Source organism: Sodiomyces alcalophilus, assembly GCF_042370955.1.
Source record: "Sodiomyces alcalophilus JCM 7366 unplaced genomic scaffold ACRALscaffold_1, whole genome shotgun sequence".
Classification (NCBI taxonomy): Eukaryota; Fungi; Ascomycota; class Sordariomycetes; order Glomerellales; family Plectosphaerellaceae; genus Sodiomyces; species Sodiomyces alcalophilus.
The window spans coordinates 3,821,027-3,845,177 of record NW_027263532.1 but is presented as its reverse complement, the minus strand read 5'-3'; the positions used below and the strand labels follow the sequence as shown (position 1 = coordinate 3,845,177).

General features: G+C 55.4%; 10 protein-coding genes across 10 annotated transcripts; 4 read left to right on the top strand and 6 right to left on the bottom strand.

The window, feature by feature from the left end:
• Window positions 1-824: 824 nt before the first annotated feature.
• On the top strand, window positions 825-2,656 carry ACRALDRAFT_1073597 (uncharacterized protein; the record flags this gene model as incomplete). Its single annotated transcript, XM_071018123.1, has 2 exons — window positions 825-858; window positions 953-2,656. 2 exons carry the CDS (start codon window positions 825-827, stop codon window positions 2,422-2,424), a joined length of 1,506 nt encoding a protein of 501 aa, XP_070879648.1. The 3' UTR covers window positions 2,425-2,656.
• Window positions 2,657-2,718: 62 nt separating this feature from the next.
• ACRALDRAFT_1073598 (uncharacterized protein) lies at window positions 2,719-4,074 on the bottom strand. The gene is made up of 2 exons (XM_071018124.1): window positions 3,575-4,074; window positions 2,719-3,415 (listed from the first exon to the last, which is right to left on the bottom strand). Exons 1-2 carry the CDS (start codon window positions 3,882-3,884, stop codon window positions 3,051-3,053), a joined length of 675 nt encoding a protein of 224 aa, XP_070879647.1. The 5' UTR covers window positions 3,885-4,074; the 3' UTR covers window positions 2,719-3,050.
• A 364-nt stretch (window positions 4,075-4,438) lies between these two features.
• Window positions 4,439-5,716, top strand: ACRALDRAFT_1078731 (uncharacterized protein). Its single transcript, XM_071018807.1, has 2 exons — window positions 4,439-5,127; window positions 5,276-5,716. Exons 1-2 carry the CDS (start codon window positions 4,654-4,656, stop codon window positions 5,444-5,446), a joined length of 645 nt encoding a protein of 214 aa, XP_070879646.1. The 5' UTR covers window positions 4,439-4,653; the 3' UTR covers window positions 5,447-5,716.
• A 539-nt stretch (window positions 5,717-6,255) lies between these two features.
• On the top strand, window positions 6,256-7,452 carry ACRALDRAFT_1066884 (uncharacterized protein; the record flags this gene model as incomplete). Its single annotated transcript, XM_071017399.1, has 3 exons — window positions 6,256-7,224; window positions 7,365-7,377; window positions 7,433-7,452. The coding sequence occupies 3 exons, from the start codon at window positions 6,256-6,258 to the stop codon at window positions 7,450-7,452; spliced, it is 1,002 nt and encodes a 333-aa protein (XP_070879645.1).
• Window positions 7,453-7,943: 491 nt separating this feature from the next.
• Window positions 7,944-9,320, bottom strand: ACRALDRAFT_2039228 (uncharacterized protein; the record flags this gene model as incomplete). The annotated part of the gene is made up of 1 exon (XM_071020946.1): window positions 7,944-9,320. The coding sequence occupies one exon, from the start codon at window positions 9,318-9,320 to the stop codon at window positions 7,944-7,946; it is 1,377 nt and encodes a 458-aa protein (XP_070879644.1).
• A 3,256-nt stretch (window positions 9,321-12,576) lies between these two features.
• Window positions 12,577-13,079, bottom strand: ACRALDRAFT_1059594 (uncharacterized protein). The gene has a single exon (XM_071016064.1). The coding sequence runs from the start codon at window positions 13,050-13,052 to the stop codon at window positions 12,798-12,800; it is 255 nt and encodes an 84-aa protein (XP_070879643.1). The 5' UTR covers window positions 13,053-13,079; the 3' UTR covers window positions 12,577-12,797.
• A 363-nt stretch (window positions 13,080-13,442) lies between these two features.
• ACRALDRAFT_1046216 (uncharacterized protein) lies at window positions 13,443-14,649 on the bottom strand. Its single transcript, XM_071015441.1, has 5 exons — window positions 14,484-14,649; window positions 14,131-14,416; window positions 13,958-14,058; window positions 13,787-13,897; window positions 13,443-13,731 (listed from the first exon to the last, which is right to left on the bottom strand). The coding sequence occupies exons 1-5, from the start codon at window positions 14,517-14,519 to the stop codon at window positions 13,672-13,674; spliced, it is 594 nt and encodes a 197-aa protein (XP_070879642.1). The 5' UTR covers window positions 14,520-14,649; the 3' UTR covers window positions 13,443-13,671.
• Window positions 14,650-14,944: 295 nt separating this feature from the next.
• Window positions 14,945-15,927, bottom strand: ACRALDRAFT_1059596 (uncharacterized protein). Its single transcript, XM_071016065.1, has one exon. The coding sequence runs from the start codon at window positions 15,750-15,752 to the stop codon at window positions 15,051-15,053; it is 702 nt and encodes a 233-aa protein (XP_070879641.1). The 5' UTR covers window positions 15,753-15,927; the 3' UTR covers window positions 14,945-15,050.
• A 138-nt stretch (window positions 15,928-16,065) lies between these two features.
• ACRALDRAFT_205460 (uncharacterized protein) lies at window positions 16,066-18,501 on the top strand (the record flags this gene model as incomplete). The annotated part of the gene is made up of 9 exons (XM_071021714.1): window positions 16,066-16,185; window positions 16,216-16,257; window positions 16,292-16,343; window positions 16,404-16,496; window positions 16,564-16,591; window positions 16,636-16,738; window positions 16,777-16,987; window positions 17,011-17,295; window positions 17,327-18,501. The coding sequence occupies 9 exons, from the start codon at window positions 16,066-16,068 to the stop codon at window positions 18,499-18,501; spliced, it is 2,109 nt and encodes a 702-aa protein (XP_070879640.1).
• Window positions 18,502-19,106: 605 nt separating this feature from the next.
• On the bottom strand, window positions 19,107-24,112 carry ACRALDRAFT_2056656 (uncharacterized protein; the record flags this gene model as incomplete). Its single annotated transcript, XM_071021779.1, has 3 exons — window positions 23,261-24,112; window positions 21,427-23,180; window positions 19,107-21,366 (listed from the first exon to the last, which is right to left on the bottom strand). Coding segments are annotated over exons 1-3 (4,434 nt in total), but the record flags the coding sequence as incomplete, so codon positions are not given.
• Between the last annotated feature and the right edge of the window lie 39 nt (window positions 24,113-24,151).

Genomic DNA, 24,151 nt, shown 5'->3' with positions numbered 1-24,151 from the left:
AGGCAGGCGCGGAGTGAGTAGAAAGGAAAGAGAAGAGTGGCCGAAGTGACAGGGTGGAACAGGTCAAATCGGATGCGCTTTTCGGTCAGGTGCCGGCGGGCGCGTTTGGGATGTGGTTCATTCAGGAACTGGTAAAGATGGTTGTTCTTGCTGTTATCATGCCTGTGATGGCTCGACCGATAATAATGCAAGTGTGGGCAGGTTATGGGGAGAGGATTGAAGGCCCAGAGATGGACGGGTGGTGTAGACTGAAAGCTGTGGGGAGAGTTGAACAGGATGAACGCAGAGAATCGACGCGCAGAATACGCGACTGATTAATTAAGGACGAAATGGTGGCAGCTATAGGATTACGTACATATTGGGTATGTACCCCGTACTTAGTTAGGCTGTGTACCTTGTACCTGATAAGATAGATAAGATAAGATGTTGTTGCAAACCACATGTACAACGTACCTAAAATAAGTGTACAATGATAGGTACCTAGGTAGTACTTACCTTAGGTCGGTCCGGTACTACTTAGTGGCGAGTGTACTTTTTCATTTTTGCCCCGCACCAAGCCCAAGGCGGACCGAACTGCAGCCCTCGAATAGGATTTTGCAGCGATAGGTGACATGCAAGTACCCATCCCTTCGTACCTTGGCTTCGTTCTCAGCCTCCGACTGCGCGACCTGTCTCCGTCGTCTCCATTTTTTTTCTTTCGTCTTTTTTGCCTTTTTTTTTTTTTCGTTCTTTTCCGCCCTTCGCTCCCCTTCTCGTTCTTCCCTCCGTCAACCTTCCGTACCAGACTCTCGTGCCGGATGCGAATCACGGGTAGTCTGTGGAAGATGGCGAGAAATAGCGTCGTCGAAGGCGTTTTCGGTAAGCTTTCCCATACCGCCCTCGAGGATGGACTCCTGCTATGCGCCGTGCCCCAGTATTGTTGCCCTTGGCTTACACATGCCCTTCCCTGTAGCCATCAACAAGCCCATTGGCCTCTCTTCTGCGCAGGTGATCCGCGATTGCCAGCAGCACTTCAATCCGTCGGCCCTCTTCGCCCCTCTGGTGGAACAAGAAGTCAAGAAGCGAATCAATGAGCCCAAGGGCCAGTTCAAGAGGCGCAGCCTCGCCAAGAAGGCTGCTCGCGTAAAGATGGGCCATGGGGGCACCCTGGATCCCCTCGCGACGGGCGTCCTGATTCTCGGCGTCGGCTCCGGCACCAAATCCCTACAGTCCTTCCTCGACTGCACCAAGACGTACGAGACGGTCGTTCTCTTCGGCGCCGACACGGACAGCTACGACCGCACCGGTAGGATATTGACGCGGAAGCAGTACGACCACATCACCAGGGAGATGGTGGAGAAGGAGCTCGACAGCTTCCGGGGCAAGTTCGAACAGATCCCGCCGCTGTACTCGGCCCTGAAGATGGAGGGCAAGCCGCTCTACGAGTACGCGCGCGAGGGGAAGCCGATCCCGCGCGAGATCGTGGGGCGCGAGGTCGAGGTGAAGGAGCTCGAACTCCTGGAGTGGTACGAGCCCGGCACGCACAACCACCGGTGGCCGACGGAGGAAGCCGAGACGGCCGAGAAGAACCTCGCCGAGCAAGTGTGGCGGGTCGAGAAGCAGCAGAAATCCGGGGCGCGGAAGATGACGCCGGAGGAGGCAAAGGAGGAGGCCAGGGCGGCGTCGGCCCACGAGTCGTTGAAGCGCAAGTTCGACGAGAGACAAGACGAGCTCGTAAGAGACATACCAGCCAAGCGAAGAAAGTCCACCAAGCAAGTTGCGCTAATGTCTGGTGCCTTGGGACAGCTCCCCGCGTCACCGGCCACCGAAGGCAAAGGTCGCATCGACGTCACCCCGCCGTCCGCCGACTCCCCGCCGCCTTGGACCGACAAGGGCCCGCCGGCCGCCCGGATCCGCATGACCGTCACCTCGGGTTTCTACGTGCGCAGCTTCTGCCACGACCTGGGCGTCAAGGTCGGCTCGGCCGCCATGATGGCCGAGCTCTCCCGGTCGCGACAGGGCGACTTTGCCCTAGGAGAGAACTGCCTCGAATTCAGCGACTTGGAACAGGGGGAGAAGGTATGGGCGCCCAAGGTCGACGCCATGCTCGCCGCGTGGAGGGAGAAGCACCCCAGCGGAGGGCCGCGCCAGGAGGCGGCGAGGTCGGACCGGAATCAGAATTTTGGGAAGCGACAGACCAACGGCGATGGGGCGCAGCCGCCTCGGAAGCAAAAGCGGGAGCGCGCCTCGGATGGAGATGGCGCGGCCGAGAAGAGGAGGAGGAGAAATTCCAGCTCGGGGGATGAGGCTACGAAAAACGAGAAGCCGGCTCGGTCGTCGCCTCCCCCATCGGCTCCTAGCGGCGGGGGGGAGCAACCGTCGAAAGCCGACACGCCACGGAAATCCACCGATAACGAGTCTGAGTGGGAAGGCATCCAAGATTAGCCGTCACCGTGTGGTGACTTGCTCAGTTCGCACCTGCAAGGGCGATGGGATAAGGAAAAGCACAAAAGGAGTAGATGTTATATTCTTATCGTTACCAGGAGTTTGAGAGAACAGGCTATGCATGGATTTGGGGAGTTCAAGGTTAGCTTAGCTAGCCCATGTGGACTTGGAGAGAGCAGACATTGATACCAGGGCTTCAGTTTCTCGTGCAATACAAACACGCATTCTACGTATTATATTGGCGCCTACTCTATGGTACATCTAATTCTCCTGGTAGGGCAGAGAGTAAGAAGAGGCGGCCAGAACGATGGAGCGAAGAGCCCCAGGGTTTACAGAAAATTGATGTGGATTCGTGTCAAATGATTCATTACAATTATTATGTCGGGAGTCTATCTATCCCAATTCTGGCCTTGCCCGCCCCTCTATGTCCTATGCAGGCTTTCGTTTCATGGATAAAGAGCATGGTGCTATACCAGACGGACCTTCTTATCCCATCCTTTTCCCCCCATGTCATCACAGATCTATGGAAGTGGCCTGGTTTGCCAGAGAAGGCAGGAATGGCCCAAGTCTTTGCTCTCCACCACCGAAAACCACCCACACAACATGAAGCCCATAACCAAAGGGGCTTACAGCTTGAGGCGGAGCAAGTTGCCAACCATCTCGCGGGCAGTGATGCGAGCGGTGGTGTAGAAAGTGCCAAAGTCGAGGGTGCTGGTCAGGGTATCGGCGAAGCCGAAGAAGAGCATGGGAGGGATCCAGCCACGGGCGTACTCGAGGGCGAAGCAGCCCTCGGGCATCTTGTACTGCTTGACGTCACCGCGGCGGAGGTGGTGAACGGAGCCGGGGGGGTAGACCTCGGGCTCGTACTCGCCGGGGACGTAGGCAAGCTGGGTGCCGGTCAGGATGTTGAAGTAGTCGTCGGCCGTGTGGACGCCGGTGTGGCCCTCGGTGCCAACAGCGGTGCCAAAGATGATGAGGTACTCAGTGATGCCTGGCAGGCAACAAAGGAAGTGGTTAGCGAAATGGGAAAGAGCAAAAATTGCAATTGTGCGCGCAAAAAGAAAATAAGAAAAAATAAAAAATTGCTTGGAACGAGATGGGCAAGAACAACAAAAGAAGAATCAGAAACAAAGGGGAAGAAAACACTCACTCGCATGGATAATGTACATAGCGCCCATGGCACCGCCAGCATTGTTGAACATCCACTCCTCCTCCAGGTTGATGTGGGCAGGGTGCATGCCGTGGAGCTCGGTGACGATATAGTCGACGATGCTCTTGGTGTTGTTGCCGTGCTCGGCGATGGCGCGCTTCGAGAGATCATGCAGATGCTCATGATCAAAGATGTAGAAGCTCTCAAGGTTCTTCTCCAGGACGTAGTAGATGGGGAAGATGGCGCCGAGGATAGTGGCAATAAAGAAGAGCCAGCTTCCAATGCTGTTGGAATTGCGCGGAGGCGACATTGTTTGCTATCGTGATAGTGAACAGCTAACGGCAAAGGAATGTATGAAGAAGAGACGAGTGGTGGGGGAATGAAGAAGAGAAAGTGTGAAAGAAGATATTAAAAGGAGATAAATGAACAGTAGTTCACTCGCGATGTGGGTTGGGTTGGTTAGGTTTGTGATGGGATTTGAGAGATAATCGTAATCAGGTTAGTCCAAGATTTAGGTAGAGATCGGGAATTTTTTCTTTTTCCCCTGGACCCTTAAAATTGGTATTACTATAATCAAATCTTGGGAAAGCACGCGTCCCACCGCGTCGTGGTTTCCTGGGGGGATTAAGTGATTAAGTGATGCGCCCCACAATTCAGAGCCCGGATCTCCAAGGTACCGTATCGTGTCATCGTGCCAACGTGATACCTGCCCGGTGGGGCCAGCTGGGATTGGCGAATTGACATGCGTGCTGGCCGCAACCCGCGGATTCCATTCCATGCGAATACGAAAGTACGAAGTACGAGGATGTACACAGGTACTTGCGTTCGATCGTTGAAAAACTCAACCTCCCAGTCGGCCTGGCCCACTCATCCTTGGTCTCAGCCTCGCCTGCCTCGCCTTCCTCACCTCATTGGATTAGCAAATCACAGACAAGCGGAAGCAATCGGAGAATCCGATGCTATAATCGACCCGCACTTCCATTCTACTCTCCCATCGGTTTATAAACCCATCGGTGTATAAACCGACTCGGCCTGAAAAAGACAACCACCCACGAATTGCGATACTGCACAAAACGCCCATGGCAGAACCAGAAGTTCCCGCCGTTGGCGTCCCGGGCAAGGTCCTGGGTCCGGCGACCCGGTACCTCTCCGGACCAGGAACCCACATCTACGAGGGCCAGGTCGTATCCTCGCTCCTCGGCCAAGTGGTGGTCACGCCCCCGCCGTCGGCCTCCAAGCCCGCGGGCGGCCCGGCCAAGCGGCTGACGCGCATCGCGGGTGCGCTGGATCGGGGCGAGAGGGCGACCATCTCGGTGTCGCGGGATGGGGCGCGGAAGCGCGGGGTCCTCCCGGACGTCAACAGCGTGGTGTTGTGCCGCGTGATCCGGCTGATGCCGAGGCAGGCCATCGTGACGATCCAGCAGGTGGGCGACACGGTGCTGCAGACGGAGTGGCAGGGCGTCATCCGGTCGCAGGACGTGCGGGCCACCGAGAAGGATAAGGTGAAGATTCATGAGTCGTTCAAGCCGGGCGATATTGTGCGGGCTTTGGTGGTAAGTTCTTTCCTTTTTCCTTTTTTTTTTTTCGTCGTGCTCCGCCTCTCCTTGTGATTTAGGATGGGAAAGGAAGGATGAACGAGCGGCGAGAGGGGCAAGCCGTGGCAAAGCAGCGGGACTGATTCGATGATGGATGATTTGCTAGATTTCGTTGGGTGACCAAGCAAATTATTACCTCTCTACGGCGAGCAACGAGTTGGGGGTCATCATGGCGACGAGTGAATCCGGCAACGACATGGTCCCCGTCAGCTGGAAGGAGTTCGTTGATCCAGAGACAGGTGTAACTGAGCCACGAAAGGTCGCGAAGCCGAACTGAGGATCTGGGAGAAGGGGCGTAAGATCAAGATACCACTAGCTCTCGTATATGAGGGTTCCCAAGGGAGTTCACGAGAAGGCAGGCCGGAAATGCATCGGCTGTCGCATGATGAGAACCGTCGACGATGATATATCAAGCTGGGACGATAAAAGGGAGAGCGTTGCTTAACCAGCAGAATTCTCATTATCAAGAGCAGACTAAACAGATGGGTTGCTATTCGCCAATCCACACGTATTTTGTGCGCCGACTCAAACCTCTCAAACCTCGTTGATTCTTTGGCCATAATAACCAGGATGGCATCTGCTCCTGTTTTATAAGCTCCCTTTGTTTCCCAAGGAGAGCGAGGAACCCTGTCGAAAGGAGCAAGCGGAATCAAAACGGACTGGCTTGCGTCTAACTGCTTTAACACTGGCAACACCTGGCAACACTTGCACTTGTATTACAACCCCGGTCATCGGCGGGCCCGGAATGATAAGAGGAGGCGCAGTGCTCCCGCGGCTGGCCACAGAATCGTCACGACCAGCCACCACGACGGAGAACAACTTGAACCCCAGCTCCCTCCGTCCTTTTGTCTCTTCTTTTCTTCCCTCCGTCAACTTAGTCCTGAAACTGTCCAGTCGATAGCAAGATCATGTCATCTTCTTGTCCCTGCCTACGAAGCAAGGGATATCAATAGGGTCTCAAACCACGGCCTAACTCTTTATCACCTCCACGATTCTTCTAGGTCCTTTATATTTTCCGCTGCAAAGTAAACCCTCTACCATCTTTACTCCGATATCGAACTTCACACCTCACGCCGACATCTCACCATGAGCACGACAGTCACAATGACGACTGTCGCCGCTCCTGCCCTTCCAGCGCCGTCGCTCTCCCTCTCCACCGACCTGCCGAACCCCGCCTCTTCGTCCCCCTGCTGTCCTGGCTGCGGTCTCGCCATCCCTCCCACAAATCCCGCGTTCCAAACTGACGGAGAAAGAGGAGGGGCAAAGGACGAGGAGGCAGCAGCGTCGCTCCTCGAAGCCCAGGCCCGCATCGCCGACCTCGAGGCCCAAGTCAGGCTCCTCAACCAGAAAGCCTCGGCAGCCATCGACCGATGGGCCGACTACGAGGACGAACTCGCCCGCCTACGCCAAGAGCTGGAATCACGACGGGGGGAGGGACAACAAGACTCGTCCAACCTCACGCGGCCGTCACCACCGCCGAAAGAGCAAGACCCCTCAGCCTCCCCAACCCGCTACTCCTACCTCCCATCCTCCGCAGCCGGCGTCACCAACCGCCTCTCGGCCCTCCTCACCCGCAAATCCACCGCGAATCTCGTCCCCAACAACAATGACAACCCATCCTCCCCATCCTCCGACGCCGCAGCCCCAGACCTCCTGTCCCCAGAATCGTCCTCCGCAGCCATAGCAGCCTCCCACCCGCTCAACGCGCACGCCGACCTCCTCTCGGCGCTGCACCGGGAGCAGAGCCTCCGCGTGGCGGCCGAGAACCGCCTCACGGCCTCGAGCCGCGAGGTCGAGGAGCTGAGCGCCAGCCTGTTCGAGCAGGCGAACGAGATGGTGGCGACGGAGCGGCGGGCGCGCGCCAAGCTCGAGGAGCGCGTCGAGCTCCTCGAGCGCCGTGACGCGGAGAAGCGGCGCCGGCTCGATAAATTGGAGGGCGCCGTGGGCCGGATCGAGCGCGTTCGCGCCCTGCTGGGGCAGGAGCGGCTGGGGAAGGCAAGGGGTGGCGACGAGGAAGAGGGGGGAGAAAGAATGGATGAGATGGAGGAGATGCGGGTAGGTGTGGAGGAAGAAGGGAGGTATGGTGTCACGGTGGGGGGTAGGGAATAACGAGGTGACGAAACGACAATGATTTGAGTTGGGCTTGTCATGGCATGGGTACGTGGGCTCTCCATTGGGAAACTATTCTCCCATAGACCAGTGGGAAAGGTATGCTCGACGACTCACTTGAGTTACCCATGCTCTTCATACCCATGCTCTTCAGACAAGCCGTGTCTGACTTGAGCCTCGGAAAGCAAGAAACGCAGAATGAGAAAACGACGGAATGGACTATACGCGATTTGGACATGGAAAACGGGAAACGGTCTTCAAGTTCAGTTAGGGTAGGGTATTGGGAAGGTTTGCATCATGTCGACAGCAACCGGAGTCTGTCTTTCTTGGCCTATTTTGTACTGATGAGTGTATCCCGTGATATTTCGCATAATGAACGGCTCGCCGCTTCACTTGTGCAAGCCAATTCCTCCTTTGCGTTTACAGCTCGCTACCTTCACTCCAACATCGACATGAGATTTCCAGCTTTCGAAGAAACAAATCAAAAATCCGAGGCCCAACCCGCTGGTGACTCGGCAGCTTTTTTCTCTTTTCTTTTCAGTAACCAATACGCCATGCCAAAAAAAAAAAAGAACACCCTATATGACACCGGAAATTTTGAACCAGAAATTCATCCTTTGCGCCACAATAAAGCCAAGATCAAATCCCGTTATGCCTCAAGACATTCACGCAAGCCATTCTTCCTCGTCGCGCTTCCGGCCTCTCATGACGAGTACCTCGTCCTGGTCATCCTCGTCCTCTTCTTCTTCGCGTGCCGTTGCTTGCGACACCGTCTCAACGTGAGCGGCCTCCTCATACCCATCCGCAGCGTCCTCGTCGTCGTCCAACATCCACGTCAAGCCGTTAGCCTGCTCCTCGAGCGGGAAGACCTCGCGCGCATACTCCTCCAGGCCCCGTGGCCCTTCCCAGAGGGACATGGATTGCTCCGGGCAACTCCTGTCCAGCTCGACGTCCCCGAAATACGGCGGTTGCTTCCTCGGGTCGTCGTGGCCCAGACTGAACAGCTTCTCCAATGCTTCGAGCTGTTCCCTGTACCCCTTGGGGATCTTCACCTTTAGCTCGATAGGTCCCCGGACATACGTGACCGGACGCCCGACGCCCCGCGCGAATACCTCGCAGGCCTCGAGGGGCGTCAGCATCTCCCACGCCAGGGCGATGCGCCGCCCTTTCCACTTTGATACGCCGTCTTTGAAGACCTGTAGGATCGCTGGGCCGACGTCGTGCTCGGCATCAATCCACGGCAACTTGACATTCTCGTGGAATGGAGCCTGCCAGAGGAACGAACCGTCGGGCTGGAGTTCCATGCAGAACAGTGGATACAATAATGATGTGAAGTTGTTGTTGTAGATTCCGGTGTACACAAACGTGGCTGGCAGATCCATCTGGCGGATATACTCCTCCACGCGGTGTTTCGAGGCCCATAAGGGGAGGGATGGCCACTCCGGGTTGTACGCTGCGTGGTCGGGCATCGAGGAGTAGATGTAATGCTGGACGCCGGCCGCCTTGGCAGCGTCGGCGAGCGCCTTGCCAATCTGGAACTCGTCTCCATAGAAGGTGGTGTTAATGAAGGCCAACTGGACCCCGCGAAAGAGGTCGGCGATCAGGTCATGGTTAACACCAACACCGCGAATGGGCCCGTTCCTGGTGACGTCTCGGTTGTCCGGGGTGGGCTTATGGCGCGTGTAGAGTTCGCCCACGAGGACGGTGACGTTGGGGTTTGAGTTGACTTCTGTCGCGACGACACCTTCGAGGTTGCGCAACTGGGCACGGACATGGTAGCCGACAGCGGTCGCAACTCGGATGAACGACGCAGCCTGGCGACCGCTGGCATTGATGACGGCAATGACCTTATCGGGGGACTGCATCGGGCGTTTCTTGGGGCGAAATGTCAAGGAATTGTTCCTCGAGATGATGGGAGAGGAGTCGGAATGGAACGACCGCGAGTGCTTGTGCGTGCGGTTCAGTTCCGTGTCGTGCTGGTCGCGGTGAGCACGGTTGGCGGGCCGGATTGGGATCGGGACCCCAGAGACTTGGGAAGACATTAGAGTCACCATCTCGACTCGACGGAGTTGCGGCACCGGACGAGCGCCGGGGCCGGAGAGAACCCAGGAGACACCGGGGGACAGGGGAGAGAAGAGGATTGCAGACAAAGGATTGGAGGGCGTAAAAATAAAGGGGAAAATTAATATAAAAAGATAAGAAAAAGGTGGGGGAGGGGCCCGAGGCTGTTCGTCCCCGGACTTGATAGCGGGAACGGGAACAGTTGAAGCGGTAGTTGAATGTGGAGAACTAAAAGACCACCCCCGGAAACGGGTCTAATACCGGAGGATATCAGTCAGGACATGAGACGCTCAAGAGGTTCAGATCCGGTGTCAAAGGACTAATACTGACGGGAGCCTTTTACAGAGAAAGCACCTAATTTTCACAAAACGCCAGAAAGCAAAGACGGTTACCCGAAGTACCTAACGCGAGGCTGAGGGTGTCGCGATTGTACAGACAACAAGGCAAAACAAGCTTTGCTCGGGTGTCGAACGGGAGGATAATATGATGAGAGCTCAGGAAAGGGAGGAAAAGGAGAAGAAGGAAAAAAAAGAAGAAAGGTGACTGAGAAACTTACAATATTCTGGTCCGCGTAAGGAAGTACGAAAGTACAAAGCGATAACGGGCGTCGTTATCAGCGATGGCGGGTCACGCCAGAAGAGAAGTGAGATGACCCGATTCGAAGGGTGAAAATCAGGATATGAGTATAGGCACTGGCTATGGATGCTCCGAGATAAGCAATTGAAACTGGACGATGTGTGAAGACGATCTCGGGATGAAGCTGATGTCTGGTCAAATCGAGCTTGGCGTTTCCTTGGATCAGTTCCTGCGCCGATTGAATCTTGAATTGCAGAGCCGACAGCTAGAAACGAGAGTGGCTTAGGCGAGCTTCTGTAAGGTGTCGTATTTTTTGTTCTTTTTTTTTTCTTTTCTTTTTCGTTTCTGTTTCTTGACGAGTATGACGATGATCGACGGGACTCCGGGTTCACGTCAGGAGATCGTCCGACAGGGATGCCAGGGGAACAAAAAAGGGTGGAATATCCCCAATCGGGAAGAAGTGCTGGCTGACTTTGTCCCTGTGCAACAGCCAGCCGGGCCGCTTGAAGGGACAAGCAAAGAGTAGTACCAAGGTACTGTTATCGATAGATGTTGATAAGGATGAAGCGTTTGTGATTCGAGGAAGCACGGATTTTCTGTTCGTGGCGCAGGTGAGTCGAGTTTGCGGATCGGAAGCTAGTATAAGGTCGTAGGAAGAGGCGGAATGGGAGGAAGATTTTGTTTGTGCGCTGTGATGTCGTCGTGCGTTGGCGGGCACGTCTTCTCTCTTTCTTTTGGAATATCCCGTCTTTTCCTCGTTTCTTCCCGCGGCGGTTCGTTATGGACCGAAAGGTAAACCTGAATTCGCATGGTAAGATTCCAGTTCCATCTCTTCGAGCATCGAAAGACGAGGCAAAGCTAAAATCGCCAATGCAGAACGGGGAGATGAGAGGAGGGAAACCAACCAGGCCAAAGATGCGCACCAACTCGAGCCATGAAGCCGGACGCAAGCTGATACGAGGAGTGCACACTATAGGGGGACCGGATCTGGTATTGACACTGCTGAGGTTGGATACGTTGTAGGGAGAAGGGCTGACGATAGTATTGATGTGATTGGAATTGGATTGGGAGTCGGAATCGGAATCAAAATCGGAGTTTTCGGGTACGAAGTACGTAGGTAGTACTTGCAATAAGCTCTGTTTTTCGATGAATCAACGTCGCAAAGCTCGAAATTGACGGAAATTTGTCGTCTCTATTTTCTTGCACTCGGCGTGCGTTTGACCTGGGCCATATTCCTTTCCTTTCCTCTCCCACTCGAGGACGCCGACCGTCTTTTAGTATCTCCAAGGGATCACAGGGCGATAGCGGTCAAGTTGGACACTTGACCAAATTGACAAAATCATACAATCCTCTTCCCCCAATCATGCTCGTCGCTTGTTATTAACACTTTTCCGGTTCCCCCATTCCCTTGGGCGGTACCTGGACTTGTCCCCCTCTACAGTAGTGTACATACGAATACAACCACTTACCAACCCCCCCTCCAAATGAACACATTGGTGGCCTGTCATGATACAAGCCCATCCCCTTATTCTTGCTCTGGTACCTGCACGGGATGGCCATTTCAGACGCGACGGCCGACCGACGGACGGGGGGCAATGGAGGGGCGACGATGGAGCCTGCTACTCGACCCAGAGGTTGGGATTAGGTAAAAGCTTGCTCACGGTTGGCCAGACCAGGCATCCGTCGTCTTTGCGAGTCCACAAAATAGGGTCTTGAGACTGTAAAAATGGTGTTTACCAGGCTCGGGATGAGCAGATTTTTCCTGAATTAAGCCGGGGGAACAAGAGAAAAAGAAATAAGTACGTCTCTTCTTCTTCCGTGATACATCCATTCCACGAACACACTGTTACTGTTATCCTAGGTATCAAGTAACGAGTTGATTACTGCTCGGACTCGTAGTTGGCTGTTCCTTGTTCTCAAAAGAAGCCGCCTATACTTCAACCACATGTCTTACAGTCCAGTCCTATTCTGAGCTGGGAGGAAAGGAATCCCAAATACCACGGTACAGTGCTACAGAGGTACATTTGCTTTAATTACCCCTCTTTCCCGAATGGGAGAGCTACAAAGTATGCCTGCAGCTCCCAAGACGTGACCTCTTCTCGGGCCTCACCTGACCGGCTGCGAGACCACACCGGCGGGCCTCGACCCCGAGTCTGCTAGACATGCCTCGTTTGTAGTTCCCACATCCGCAATTCGGCATTTCGGTTGAGGTTTTAACATCTCCGGTGAAGTTTATAGGTATCATGGAGAATGACTTTGAGCAGTACAGACGAGGTATTCCTGGCCAGTACTTAGTACTCGTTTTCCGGTGTGGCGTTTACTCGACATGGATGTCCAACAAACAACTGCACGCATTCAAATACTGAGCAACATAGCGATCATTCCCTATAGTCCCTATACAACCCAAGCTTGCCGGCCTTGTTTCGCAGGCTTGGCAGGGCCCAAGTCACCCCACCCCACCGATCTCCATACCAGCCAAGCCCCGGGCGGGATTGGGGTGGGGGGTCTCTAGCGGCCGCACTGCATCAAACTACGACTCAAACTACGACTGTCCATTCCGATTCACGCTTCTCCAATGCTGTCCTACGAGTTTTCTGCCGAGGCGAGGCCCAGTTGACCAACAGTCACCCAGTATGCTTGGATTCCTCGAAAGATGGGACCCCCGGATGAAGCTCCACTACAGATCATGGTCTGGAGACCACTGAGTTGAAGTGCTGCTATTCGTAAAGAGAAGCCCGACGAATCTGCTTGTTCAACAACTAGTATTATCGATGTGAGGCTTGAACTGAAGTCTCGGGGTGGATGACCAACCCGTCAGAGATTCGGGCACGGGTCTTGCAGGGAATGTCTGTGGGATCGAACGTCGACTTTTGGCATCGAGTCTACAGGCGACGGAGTTCATCTTTCAGGGCGTCGCGAGTTATCGTGTTCTTTCTGGGAACTGTCTCGGCCAGATACCGACTGCGAAATACGCATCGGTGTTCTTGTTGCAGATGGAGGTCAACCCAACGCACTGGGTGATGTGTTTCGCTGGATCGTCGCATTTTCCTTGCTTCGCCTACAGTACCGCGTATATTATCCAACCCGAGCACTTTGGAATAGGGTGACACAGTCAGCACTTGGGCTTGTCCGGCCATCTGTGTAAAACAGCGCATTGAACCAGTTTCATTTTCGGATACGCCCCGTGTGCAGCTCATAGACCTCGGAATGGCAGCTCTGTGGTGGTAGCTCCCATGTCATCATCAAATATATTTCCCACAAGTCCGTCACTGTCGGTGCCGTGGATCACGGCTGGCAGGCCCCTGACCAGGTGCCACATGGTCCTTCAAATATCTCCGTCAAACGAGTTGCATGGGCAAGCTTGCTACGATAAGAACCCCATATCAAGCGGGTGGCCTAGAGAAGAAATGCCGGTGACCCAACCAATCAGCAGCCTCTCGCTCCTACACGTGCTGCAGCAGTTCACGACCCGTCAGAGGAGAGCAAGGCATCAAAAGCAAGCATGAAGCACCGGACAGCCACCGCTTAGATCAATCATGACGACGTTGAGATATTCTATCTCCGTCGCCGGTGGGTAGAGGGTATAATTTTGAAAGTAGGTTTTGATACCACCTCAGCCAGACGCCATGAGAACAGCCCGAACAACATTCAAATCGTAGGCGACATGCAAACTCGTCATCTATATGTCCTCGTTTCCTTCATCCAGCCCCACCCCCTTTTTCCTTGTATTTTTTGGTCATTTTGTCAGCGTTTACCTTATTCCAAGGCTCCCGGTAGCCTCTCTATGAAGTACTTTCCGCGGCCGACCTTCATGATCTGAGATAATAGTTAGTAAGACAATATTATAGATGTACAGAGAGGGGATTCCTACAGGCACTCCAGGGATCTTGCGAAGCCTCTGTTGCAGCTGCTTGTCCTGCGTCGCAACGATATATATCCGGTCTTTGGTTACTCTATCCACCAGACAATCGTCTCCGTAGACCTAGAAACGTGGGTCAGTAAAGGGAAGACGTGACGGTCGGTCGAGAGTGAAGCAGCATACCCCCTTGTGCAGACACTTTACCCGCTCCCATCGCTCATCTTTGGCGATTCTCCTGGCGATCGAATATGAAGGACCCAACTTTTCCAACTCTCCTATGATGCCTGTATCCAAACAATATCAGCAACGGGGACGCAAACAGATGGGCAGCGGTGCGCAAGGACGGGCCGTCTCACAATCGGTGACGATGGGATGACATGTGGCATATAGGCAGTCCATCATGGTTTCAAGCAGAGGGAGCTTCATCTGCACCGTGCGGTTGAAGAAACTTGTGTCGACGAGAACGCTATAAGGTGGTACGAGGGAGGTGTTGGCGGCGAAGAACATCTGGCTGGGCATCTGGGGCACTTCGCGGACGAGCTCGCCGTCGGCTGCCCTTTTCTTGCTCGCGGCGATGGCGTCTTCGTTCTTTTTGATGTTCTCCTTGCGCCGCGCATCGTTTTTGCCTATCACACGCTTGACCTGCACGGAAAACAATGTCAGCATTGGGGGGGGATTCTGTCGTCAGAGAGGATGGGGTTGAAAGTACAGCGGCGAATTTGCGAGTTTTCTTCTGCACGCCCATCTTCGACTACGCTGAGAAGGGCCGATGAACGGCGGCGCAGGTCTCAAGTCGTCAGAATGGAAAGAAAATAACAGGTGGCGCGGTCTTTGGTGCGACGGGTGGGCTGGAACGAAGGGCGTGTTGGATAGAGATTAGGAAACGCTGGACGAGGCGGAAATAAAAATCGACAAGGCTGAAGAATAAGATGATGGATAAGCTTATCGATAAGAGTACCCGTGCTACAGCCTGGTGGGGCAGTCTTGGAAGTATTTTGTGGGACCTTGAAAGTGACGAGGTTCACTGCGTCCCACCCTGACTTTCCGATATCACCACCGTAGCGACAAAATCACCTTTTTATATAGTTAACACCATAAATTCGACCTTTTTTTAGTCGATATTCGCATCCAGCATCCAAAATACACGGAAATCGACTCTCGAAACGCGTACAACGATGTGAGATTGGCAGACACGCTACGTACTTAAATCAACTAGGCAATGACTTGCGACAATAGCAATAGTACCCTGGGTTAGTATTACGTTAAGCAACAAACCTCAATTCCCCTGGTTCTGTGGCTGGTCGTCATCGCCGGGAGACCAGGGCGGATCGTCATACGACCATGGGTGCATGCGTTTCCAGATGGCCAGTTCGGCAGCCCGCTCATCATGATACTTCGTTATGGCCGGTTCCTCTTCGACGGCCCGGTAGAAGTTTGCCCACAGAGGCCGTTCGCACCAGTACATCTTGGTATAGTCCCAATACTCGGGATACCATCCTGCAAACTCCCAGTCAATAATGGCCGTGATGTGGCCGTCTTTGACCATGATGTTTCTTGGGTTCAGGTCGGCATGGGAGAACTTGACGCTATATTTTTCCGGTGTCGAATGGACGCGCACCACATCCGGTTCGTTTTCCCAGTGTTCCAAGGGTCGACCCCTTCGCAGGTAGGTGTGGAAATCAGCGATACTGTGAAAAGGCCCGAACCGAGTCCCGCTGAGGCGATGGTCGAGGCTGGAACCGAGGGATAGTGACTCGATGAATCCGGATGCTGGGGGTTGCAAGCTTCGTAGCTGGCCGAGATAATCGGCCAACTCGCGGCCAAAGGTCTTTATTTGGTCTTCTGTCATGCCGCCGTAATAGGTGTTGATATCGCCCCCTTCCGCCTCTTCCATGACGAGATGTAGACCTCCGTCGTAGTGGTAGATCTCATATATTCGGGGAACCGGAATGGACGTGTGCTTTCGAACGAATTCCATGGCCTGGAGCTCATTTGGGTGACAGTCCAGTTTGACGATGCGGCGGCACGGTAGTCGGAATACCTGACCTCTGCCCCCACCGACATTGCGGCCGCGATGGATTATACTGCCGGCCCATATGCGGAACTTCAACCAAAGAGGCGGCTTGTCGGATGGGAGCGAGCGTTGCTTTGGCTTCTGCATGATGAGGTTGGGTCGTGCAACGGGATTTGCTGCGCTGGTTGTTACTTCGTAAGTATCGTCGTCCTAAGTCACGTGTTCCCGTGGCTCATCATCGCCGAAAGATATAAGTGCCTTTCAATGAGGTTTGACCATGGTTCAAGCAGGCCTACAAGCCTTCTATCCAAGCAACCGACATACATCATCTCCCTTCGCCCTTGTCATAGCAGCCATGGCTTCCAACAGCCAGTTCACAATCAATCCATCTCCTTCTGTGAGTTTGTATCGCACACTTTCATGGCAGCCTGGATCTTGCCCCTGGGCTGAGCTCCATCTCTGGCATCGAGTAAACTTCTTAGAACCGAGCTAGCTGCACTCAGAACTATCACCTCGAGCGTGGGAAGATTGGCCACGTCTGTTGGATCTGGGAAAGTGAGTGCACTGCCATGTCTGCCCATCCTATTACGCCCTCTCATATCCGAGGGCAATAAGGGTCTTTGACGTCAAATGACGTGTGGCATACAATAACCTTTGTCCGCATGATGAGCGACAGAACGACAGGCACCATTACTCCCTTTGTACATAGTTGGAAGCTAATGATGAGCGACTTCCTCCCTCTTCCCCTAAAAAGACAGACGGAAGTCAATACGAGCTAGCATAGCCCTGCATACGAACACAGTGTCTGTTTAGGATACCTATACTATGCGAGCTGCAGCCTTCTTAGTATCGACTACAGTACACCGTCGATCGATGAGACTGTGTATATGTACACGTTCTGCGTCCCCACCTCTCGTTTCCCCCTTCATTGGCCTTTCATACCATACCAGGTACGGATACGGAGTACTACAATGTACCGCCTAATTAGTCCCCTCGTTCGACCCTACCCTTCCTTTTCCATTGTCCCTTTTCCTGCCCTTCATTTCTCTTCTTCCCGCCCGCTCGACACATCTTTTTTTTCTCTTACTCGCCCGGTCATCCGATCCGCAAAGGGCGGCATCAGCATCATTCCGTTCTCTTGGTTATCAGAAATGATTTAACCTGTCAGCACGTTTCGCTCACTCGCTCGCTTCCTTTCCGTTTGTACCTTTCCGCCCGTTAGCGCCTCCTCAATCGTTTTTCAACGCCTCAAACCAAACCGTCAACGGCACATACGGCGACATACGACGAATTATAACTCTCCTTCAGAACAGAATCTCCCATTTATCCGCCGCATATATACTCGATTCGTCGACGATCCTCTCGTCTCGTGCGGCCGGTTCTCACGCCCCGATACCGACAAAGCCGTCTTCGGATCGTTTACCTCCACCAGCCAGCATCATTCCGCGTTATTATATCCTACAGCCTCAGTATAGAGCATCCCCAGAGTCGCCAGTAACCGACCATGGTGCGCATCCGTTTCGCCGCACGACGCTCAGCGTCGATCCATCCCGCCCTTGCCGCTGTTGCACTCTTCACCACAGCATCCCTCGCCCAGAACAATAATGGTGGAGGTCGTAACAATAATAATAATGACGACGACGACGCTTCAGCGACTGAGGATAACGATCCATCCCCGACTCCCGACGAAGAAAACCAGGACGACGAGGATGACGACGAGCCATCGCCGCCATCGCCGACGCCCACCCGTGACGAAGAGGAGGAGGATGAGGACCCGTCACCCACACCCACACCTACCCCTGAGGAGGATAAAGACGAGGAAGACGAGCCAACACCAACTCCCACCCCTGACAACACAGACGACGCAGACGACTCAAGCCCGAGCCCCACCCCAGCCCCGACGCCAACTCGCACCGACGCAGTCGATGAAGAGTTCACATCCTTTGGCTCCCTCACCAATGCGCCCCTAATCATGACCTACCCTCCCGCTGCCGTCCCTCCAACCGTCAACGCTCCCTTTATGCACCGCTCCTCGGCTCCCGAGGGTACAGTCTTCATCATAGTCGGCGCCATTCTCGGCGCCTTCGGTCTCGGCATCCTCCTCTGGCGTGCCATCATCGCCTGCCTCCTCCACCGCTCCGTCCGCCGCGCAGCCCTGGCCCAGCACGACTTTGACAGCAAAGCCGCCTTCCCGGCACCCCCCGCGCCCTTCTACAAGTACGGCGACCACAACTCCACCCTCTCCCTGTCCGCCGGCGGCGGCAACACCCGCGGATCTCGCCGCACCAACCGCGGCCCCATCCCCTCTTTCACGCCCAGCCAGTCGAACCTCTTCTTCTCCCCGACCGCCGCCGGTGGCCCAGCCGGGAGCGGCAGCGCCCGTGACTCGCGCTTCTTGCCCTCGGGCTTCTACGCGGCCGGGAACCAGTCCAGCCCCAGCCACGCCCACTCCATCAGCTTGACCAATCTGCGGCCCGACTCGCGCGGCCTCTCCAGGAATACCATCAACAGCCACACGCCGCCCGAGTCGCCCCAGTTCCCGCCTGCTCGTCGCGATATGAGCATGAGTTCGCTGAACCTGGCTACTCCTCAGACCGGCCGCGCCCCGAGCGCATACCTGGAGGACCTGCTGGATGAGAACCCAAGCGCCTTCCCACCTAGCAACATGCCGCCAGCGAATCCGCAACGGGGTTCGCCGGGACCTCGTTTCTGAACGACAGGACGTATATTCATGTTGGTTTGAAGTCATTTGAAAGGGCGGGAAACGGCTTGCCGTGGCTTGTTTGGTGTATAAGGCGTACCACCCAGGTTCGGTGGGACGTGGCGTTTTTGGGATAAAGCATCAAATGTCTTGGGAGTATTATTTGCCAGTATAGTAATATGCATGCATCCGTTCTAATGAATGCCCGTCCCATTTCACTGCTCCCATGAACCTGTCCCTGTGTCCAGAACAAACTATAGTTAGATCTCAGAGTGTTTCGACATGCTTGGACAAGAGGCACGCCATTGGGGCGAAGGACGTTGGGGAGGTTAGACACCGCTGTGTAAGCCAATTGCGCATCTTTGCACACGGCAAAGGAGCCAAGGGCTTTCTTAGACGGTACAGACATATCGTATACGTTATTGTACAAGTTGTATCTCCTCTATATACCTAACTCTTCCTTGCAACGCGTGCCGTATATGCATAATATTTTATAAACATCTTTTGAATCTTCTCTCTCGTATTTGTAAACCGCCCGCGCATCACGCTCCTCGTCACACCTCTAAAGACGAAGAAGACGGCCGGGACGTAGCACTGACGGCATCCGCGCTGCGCACGATATCCTCAGCGCGAATCAGACTGCGATCGCACATCCCCCGGAAAATGCCGCCTTCCTTGTGCCACAGCTCAAGCGGCGTGCCCAGCTCGGCAATGCGCCCGGCGTCCATGACACATACGCGGTCGTAGCCGATGATGGTCCGCAGCCTGTGCGCGATACACAGGAGAGTTCTTCCCCGGAACCCGGTGGCGATGGTATTCTGGATCTTGTCGTCGGTTTCCATGTCGACCGAGCTGGTCGCCTCGTCGCACACGATGATGCGGGACCCCCGCACGAGCGCCCTGGCGAGCGCCATGAGCTGCCGCTGGCCCAGCGAAAAGTTGAGCCCGTCTTCCTCGACGACCGAGTCGAGGTGGAGCCGCGGCGCCTCCTTGGCCTGCGGGTCGGTCGGCGAGCTCGCGTCGTCTGCCGGGACGAGGTCGGCCTGCCGCAGGGCCGACCACAGCTCGAGATCGGTGTGCTCGTTGAACGGGTCGAGGTTGGACCGGATGGTGCCGCGGAACAGGGTCGGATCTTGCGGGATGATGGCCAGCCGGGACCGGAGATCGTGCAGCCCAATGGTGGAGATGTCGATCCCGTCAATGACGATGCGACCCCCTGACACTTCGACCAGCCGGAAGAGGGTGGACATGATGGAACTCTTGCCGGCGCCCGTGCGGCCCACAATACCGATCCGCTCGCCCCCAGCTACGTGCAGCGTGAAGCCCTGGAGAACGAGCGGCAGGTTGGCACGGTAGCGCATCTGGACGTTGTCGAAGATGATCTCGCCGTTCTCTGGCCACGAGGGGCGCACCTCGATGGTATGCAGCGGCGCTTCTTCCTCCAGCTGCGTACCGTAGTACTGGAGACGCTCGACGGCGTTCATCCCATTCTCCACCTCAGCCAGCTGCCGTACCGTAAACTGGATCATCTGCACCGTGCCGAGGATGTAGCTGAGGACCAGGCCCCCAATGCTCGGTGGCACACTGAAGCGCGACGTGACAACGAGGATGCCGACCGTAAACACGAGCAGATTACCGACGAGATCCAACCGCACCGACAGCCACCGCTGGTTGGAAAAAGTGAGGTAGTAAGCCGCGTTCATCTCGTCAATGGCCGTGCGGAGGTCGGAAATGAAGTGATCCTTCAAGCCGTACGCCCGGATGCTTGCCGTGCCACTCAAACCCTCGGAGAATTTGGCAAAGACGGTCGACCGCAAGACCGACTCGAAGCGCTTGATTTCTCGAGCGGAGGACCGATAGTAGGCCGCGGCGAAGACGAAAAGGACAGAAAGCGGGACGAGGGCGAGGGCAAACCAGTGGAAGAAGGCGATGACGAGGGAGAAGGTGGAAAGGATCATGCCGAGGGTGATGAAGTACATCCGGAACGCGTCGGTCAAGTTGTTGTCCATGACGTCGACGTCCCGCGAGAATCGGTTCGTGATGCGGCCGAGCGGCGTGGTGTCGAAGAAGGACATGGGCGCCCGCAGAACCCTGGTGACGGCGCGCCGGAGCATGACCCTGCTGGCGTTGGTGCCGAAGATGGTGAGCATGATGGAGAAGCAGAACAAGAGGACGGCTTGGGCGACGCCCAGGGCGGCGTACACGCCGATGTACGCCCCCGTCGTCATGCCGAACCGGTCGCTCGTCCAGTACGAGAGCCAGAGTCCCGTCATCAGGGTGGCCCCAAGCGAGATGATCAGGAAGAATATGACCAGCGGCGCGCTGAAAACCGTGCCAGATGCACGAATGTACGAGCTGTAGACCGACCACGGAACGCTGGACACGGCTCGTTCCTCTTGTTGCATGAGGGCACCACCACCCTTCTTTCGTTTCTTCCCTTCTACCTCCTCCCCTGGCTCGCTCCCTTCAGCCGCTGGCCCTTCGTCCCTCTTCTCCTCAACGGCGGTGGTCTCCATCAAGTGTTGAAAACTGTCGGAGCTCTTCATCAGATTATCGAAAGTATCAATGGCGACAATCTTGCCACCTTCCATCCAGACGATCCTGTCGCATCGGTTGAGAACCCACAGCTGGTGAGTAGCTAGGACCCTGCACTTGTCTCCCAACAGGCCAAGAATGGCCCTGTCAAAGATATGGCGGCCAACGTGGGCGTCTACTGCACTCAGAGGGTCATCCATGAGGACGATGTCTGCGTCGTAGTAGATAGCTCGGGCGATATTCAGCCGCTGCTTTTGGCCACCGGAGATGGTGATGCCCTTTTCGCCAATCTCCGTCGCATCGCCGTTGGGTAACATTTCGAAGTCAGGACGGAGTGCACATCTAGAGGATCATGTTAGCCGGGGTAATTAGGGGTTAGAGGACGACAGGAACCCGACATACGCGTCAACCACCTGGTTATACCAGTCTTGGTTCATCTCCTTGCCAAACAGGATATTATCGCGAACAGTGGCATTCCGAATCCAGGCGTACTGGGGGCAAAACGCCCTCGAACCTCCTAGGACCACCTCCCCTGACGTTTTCCTCATCTCCCCCGCCAGGGCCGCCAGGAGAGAGCTCTTGCCGCAGCCGACTGTACCGATGACGGCTATCAACTCGTTCCTAGCGACTGCCAGCTCCAGCTGCTGGAGCTTGAACGGTTCCCGTTCTTCGGCCAGAATGGTACTGCTACTGCCGCTATCGCGATCGACGTCGGCCAGAGAAGACGGCTGCGGCGCCGCTCCCTTGGCTGCATCGGTCCGGCCGCTTCCCGTGTTGGGGCCGTTTCCTTTGCCCTTTTCAGCATCGTCTTTCGTCGTGGGCGTCCTTTCCCAGGTGAAACTAGCCCCGTTGAGCTCGAGGGCATTCTCGCCGCTCGGTCTCCGGGTGACGTCCTCTTCCCGCTCTTCGGCCAGCAGAAACTCCTGGATCCGCTTGACGGACGACCAAGCGTCGACGACCTGGCCCAGCACCAAGGGGAGCAGGTTCAGGGGCATGCGGAGGCCGTTGAACAGGGCCAGGGACGAGAAGACCTCGGCGGGCCGCATGGTGTGATCGGTCAGCGAGTAGGTGATGAAGGCGAGCATGCTGGCGAAGATGGGTAGGGACATGCTGACGGCGTTGATGGCGTTGCGGATGGCCAGGAGCGACTGGATGCTATGGATTTCGCGCTTGCGGATGGCCTTGAGCTGGTCGAGGAAGGCCGATTCCCAGCCGAAGTACTTGACGAAACGGACGGATGACAGCACTTCCTGGGTGAGGCTCACTCTTTGGTCGGTGATCTTGTTGATGGCCTTTCGACGCCTAAACAGACTTCTGATGGCCCTTGCCAGGAGGGGCACGCCGACGACGAGGAGAGCGAAGCCGGCAAGTGCGCTGTAGCCCAGGTTGATAATGAGGACGACCAAGGTGATGAGGATGGCGAGGGGCCCCGACCAGATCATGTGGAAGAGCGCGGAGGCTTGGTCGATGCGGTATGTGTCGACGCTCATCAAGTTGACGATGCGACCGTTTCCCCAGCCGGCACCGTCGCCAGAGATTTCCGGTGCGTCGGATTTTGTTGGACGCTTGCGCTTGCCTTTCGTCTTACTCTCCTTCTTTTTCTCCCGGTTCTCCGTCTCCTCTTCCGCATCTTCCACCTTCACCTCGTCCCCCTTACTGCCATTCGAGGAGTCTTCTTTGGCGCCACCCGCCTTGGCCCGGCCAGATATAGACATGGACTTTTCGAAAATGAGACCGATGAGAACAGCTCTCGTCTGGCCACCGATCATCATGCCGCGGTAGATGAAGTGGCTGATGCCCAAGCTCTGCATCATCTGCATGGCGGTGACGCCGAGGACGAGGCCGATACCCTTCCCGATTTGGGGCGCCGAGGTGCCGGCGATGGCAGCATCCCAGGCATCGTTGGCAAACTGGATAAGAAAGCGGAGGATGAAGGGCGACATGACCTGGAAGACGGTGGCCATGACCTGCAGGATGCCACCGAGCCAGAACTCAAAGGCAAAGGTCTCGTGCATGGCCCAGAAGAGCGGGTATTTGTCACCCCTGTCGACACGCTTCTGGAAGGATTTCTTGAGCTTGAGGGTCAGCTTCTCGGCGGCGCGGTCGGGGTTTACGGTCCAGATGTCATTGTGCTCAAGCTGCCTCTTATATCCAACCTATAGATGCAGAAGAAAAGGTATTAGCGATGATTCGAATAATAAGCCCTTCTCGGAAAAAAGGACAAGATGTGGCTCACGCTCATCAATGGTGCCATCCATTGGAAGACGAGCAGGCTGAAGAAGCCGGCCGTGTGCTCCCTCGACACTGTCCTCTCGGTGGGTACCGGAGGGATACGGCCCCATCGTAACGGGTTCGGCGTCTTATACCATGGCTTATGCTCGACGACCGTCCTCGAACGTGTCGAGGTGACACGACTTGTTTGGGTGGCTTGACTTTCAGTGGCCCGTAACGCGGTATCACGGGCCTGTTCGAACTTTTCAATTTTTACCTCCTCCTCGCTCGAGTCCTTGGCGCCATCGCCAACGTGCTTGGTTTCGTCTTCTTGGTCAATTTGAATGACATGGGGTTCGCCGGCACGTTCATCTGGGTCGTTTGGTTGAATGGCAGCAGGCAATGGGTCGGGCGCCTTGGACTCCCTATCGGCAGAATCTGCCATCTTTGACACAGGCCGAGGACAGTGTCACTCGAAGAAACGGTGGGGAAAAGGGGGAAGGGTGAGAGATGAAGTTCACCTGCTCAAAGGCAATGAGCAAGATGGTGAAAAGGAATCACAGGTGATAACCCGAGAGCATAGTCAGTAAGCTCGAGGGAGTAACAGCCGGGACCGTTCGTCTCAAGCCGAGGCGCAGAGAGACGAGGAGACCGTAGGTGAAGAGCGTGATGATATGGAAAACGTATGGTGCGTATCTTGTCGATGAGCAGTTGAGAGTCTGGAGAGAGATGTGAATCGGGCTCGGGAGCCAAAGACGCGGAATCGTAACATGAAAACGTGGGCGTGGGCCAAGAACAGGAAGATGTTCTATCACGGATTATAAGTAAATCTACGCATCCTTCTGGGTATAAAAAACAAGTCGGACTTGAGAAATCGCCGAACACAAAGAGAGCAGGGGGATGAACAGGACCAAAT

Bases quoted from the DNA above. Each gene is read 5' to 3' on its own strand.
- ACRALDRAFT_1073598 (XM_071018124.1), bottom strand. From the start codon at position 3,884: ATGTCGCCTCCGCGCAATTCCAACAGCATTGGAAGCTGGCTCTTCTTT. The intron at 3,416-3,574 runs GTGAGTGTTTTC...GTTGCCTGCCAG, and splicing joins TATGTACATTATCCATGCGA to GCATCACTGAGTACCTCATC.
- ACRALDRAFT_1078731 (XM_071018807.1), top strand. From the start codon at position 4,654: ATGGCAGAACCAGAAGTTCCCGCCGTTGGCGTCCCGGGCAAGGTCCTG. The intron at 5,128-5,275 runs GTAAGTTCTTTC...ATGATTTGCTAG, and splicing joins ATATTGTGCGGGCTTTGGTG to ATTTCGTTGGGTGACCAAGC.
- ACRALDRAFT_1059594 (XM_071016064.1), bottom strand. From the start codon at position 13,052: ATGGCCGGACAAGCCCAAGTGCTGACTGTGTCACCCTATTCCAAAGTG.
- ACRALDRAFT_1046216 (XM_071015441.1), bottom strand. From the start codon at position 14,519: ATGGGCGTGCAGAAGAAAACTCGCAAATTCGCCGCT. The intron at 14,059-14,130 runs GTGAGACGGCCC...GTTTGGATACAG, and splicing joins TCATCCCATCGTCACCGATT to GCATCATAGGAGAGTTGGAA. The intron at 13,898-13,957 runs GTATGCTGCTTC...CCACGTTTCTAG, and splicing joins TAAAGTGTCTGCACAAGGGG to GTCTACGGAGACGATTGTCT.
- ACRALDRAFT_1059596 (XM_071016065.1), bottom strand. From the start codon at position 15,752: ATGGAATTCGTTCGAAAGCACACGTCCATTCCGGTTCCCCGAATATAT.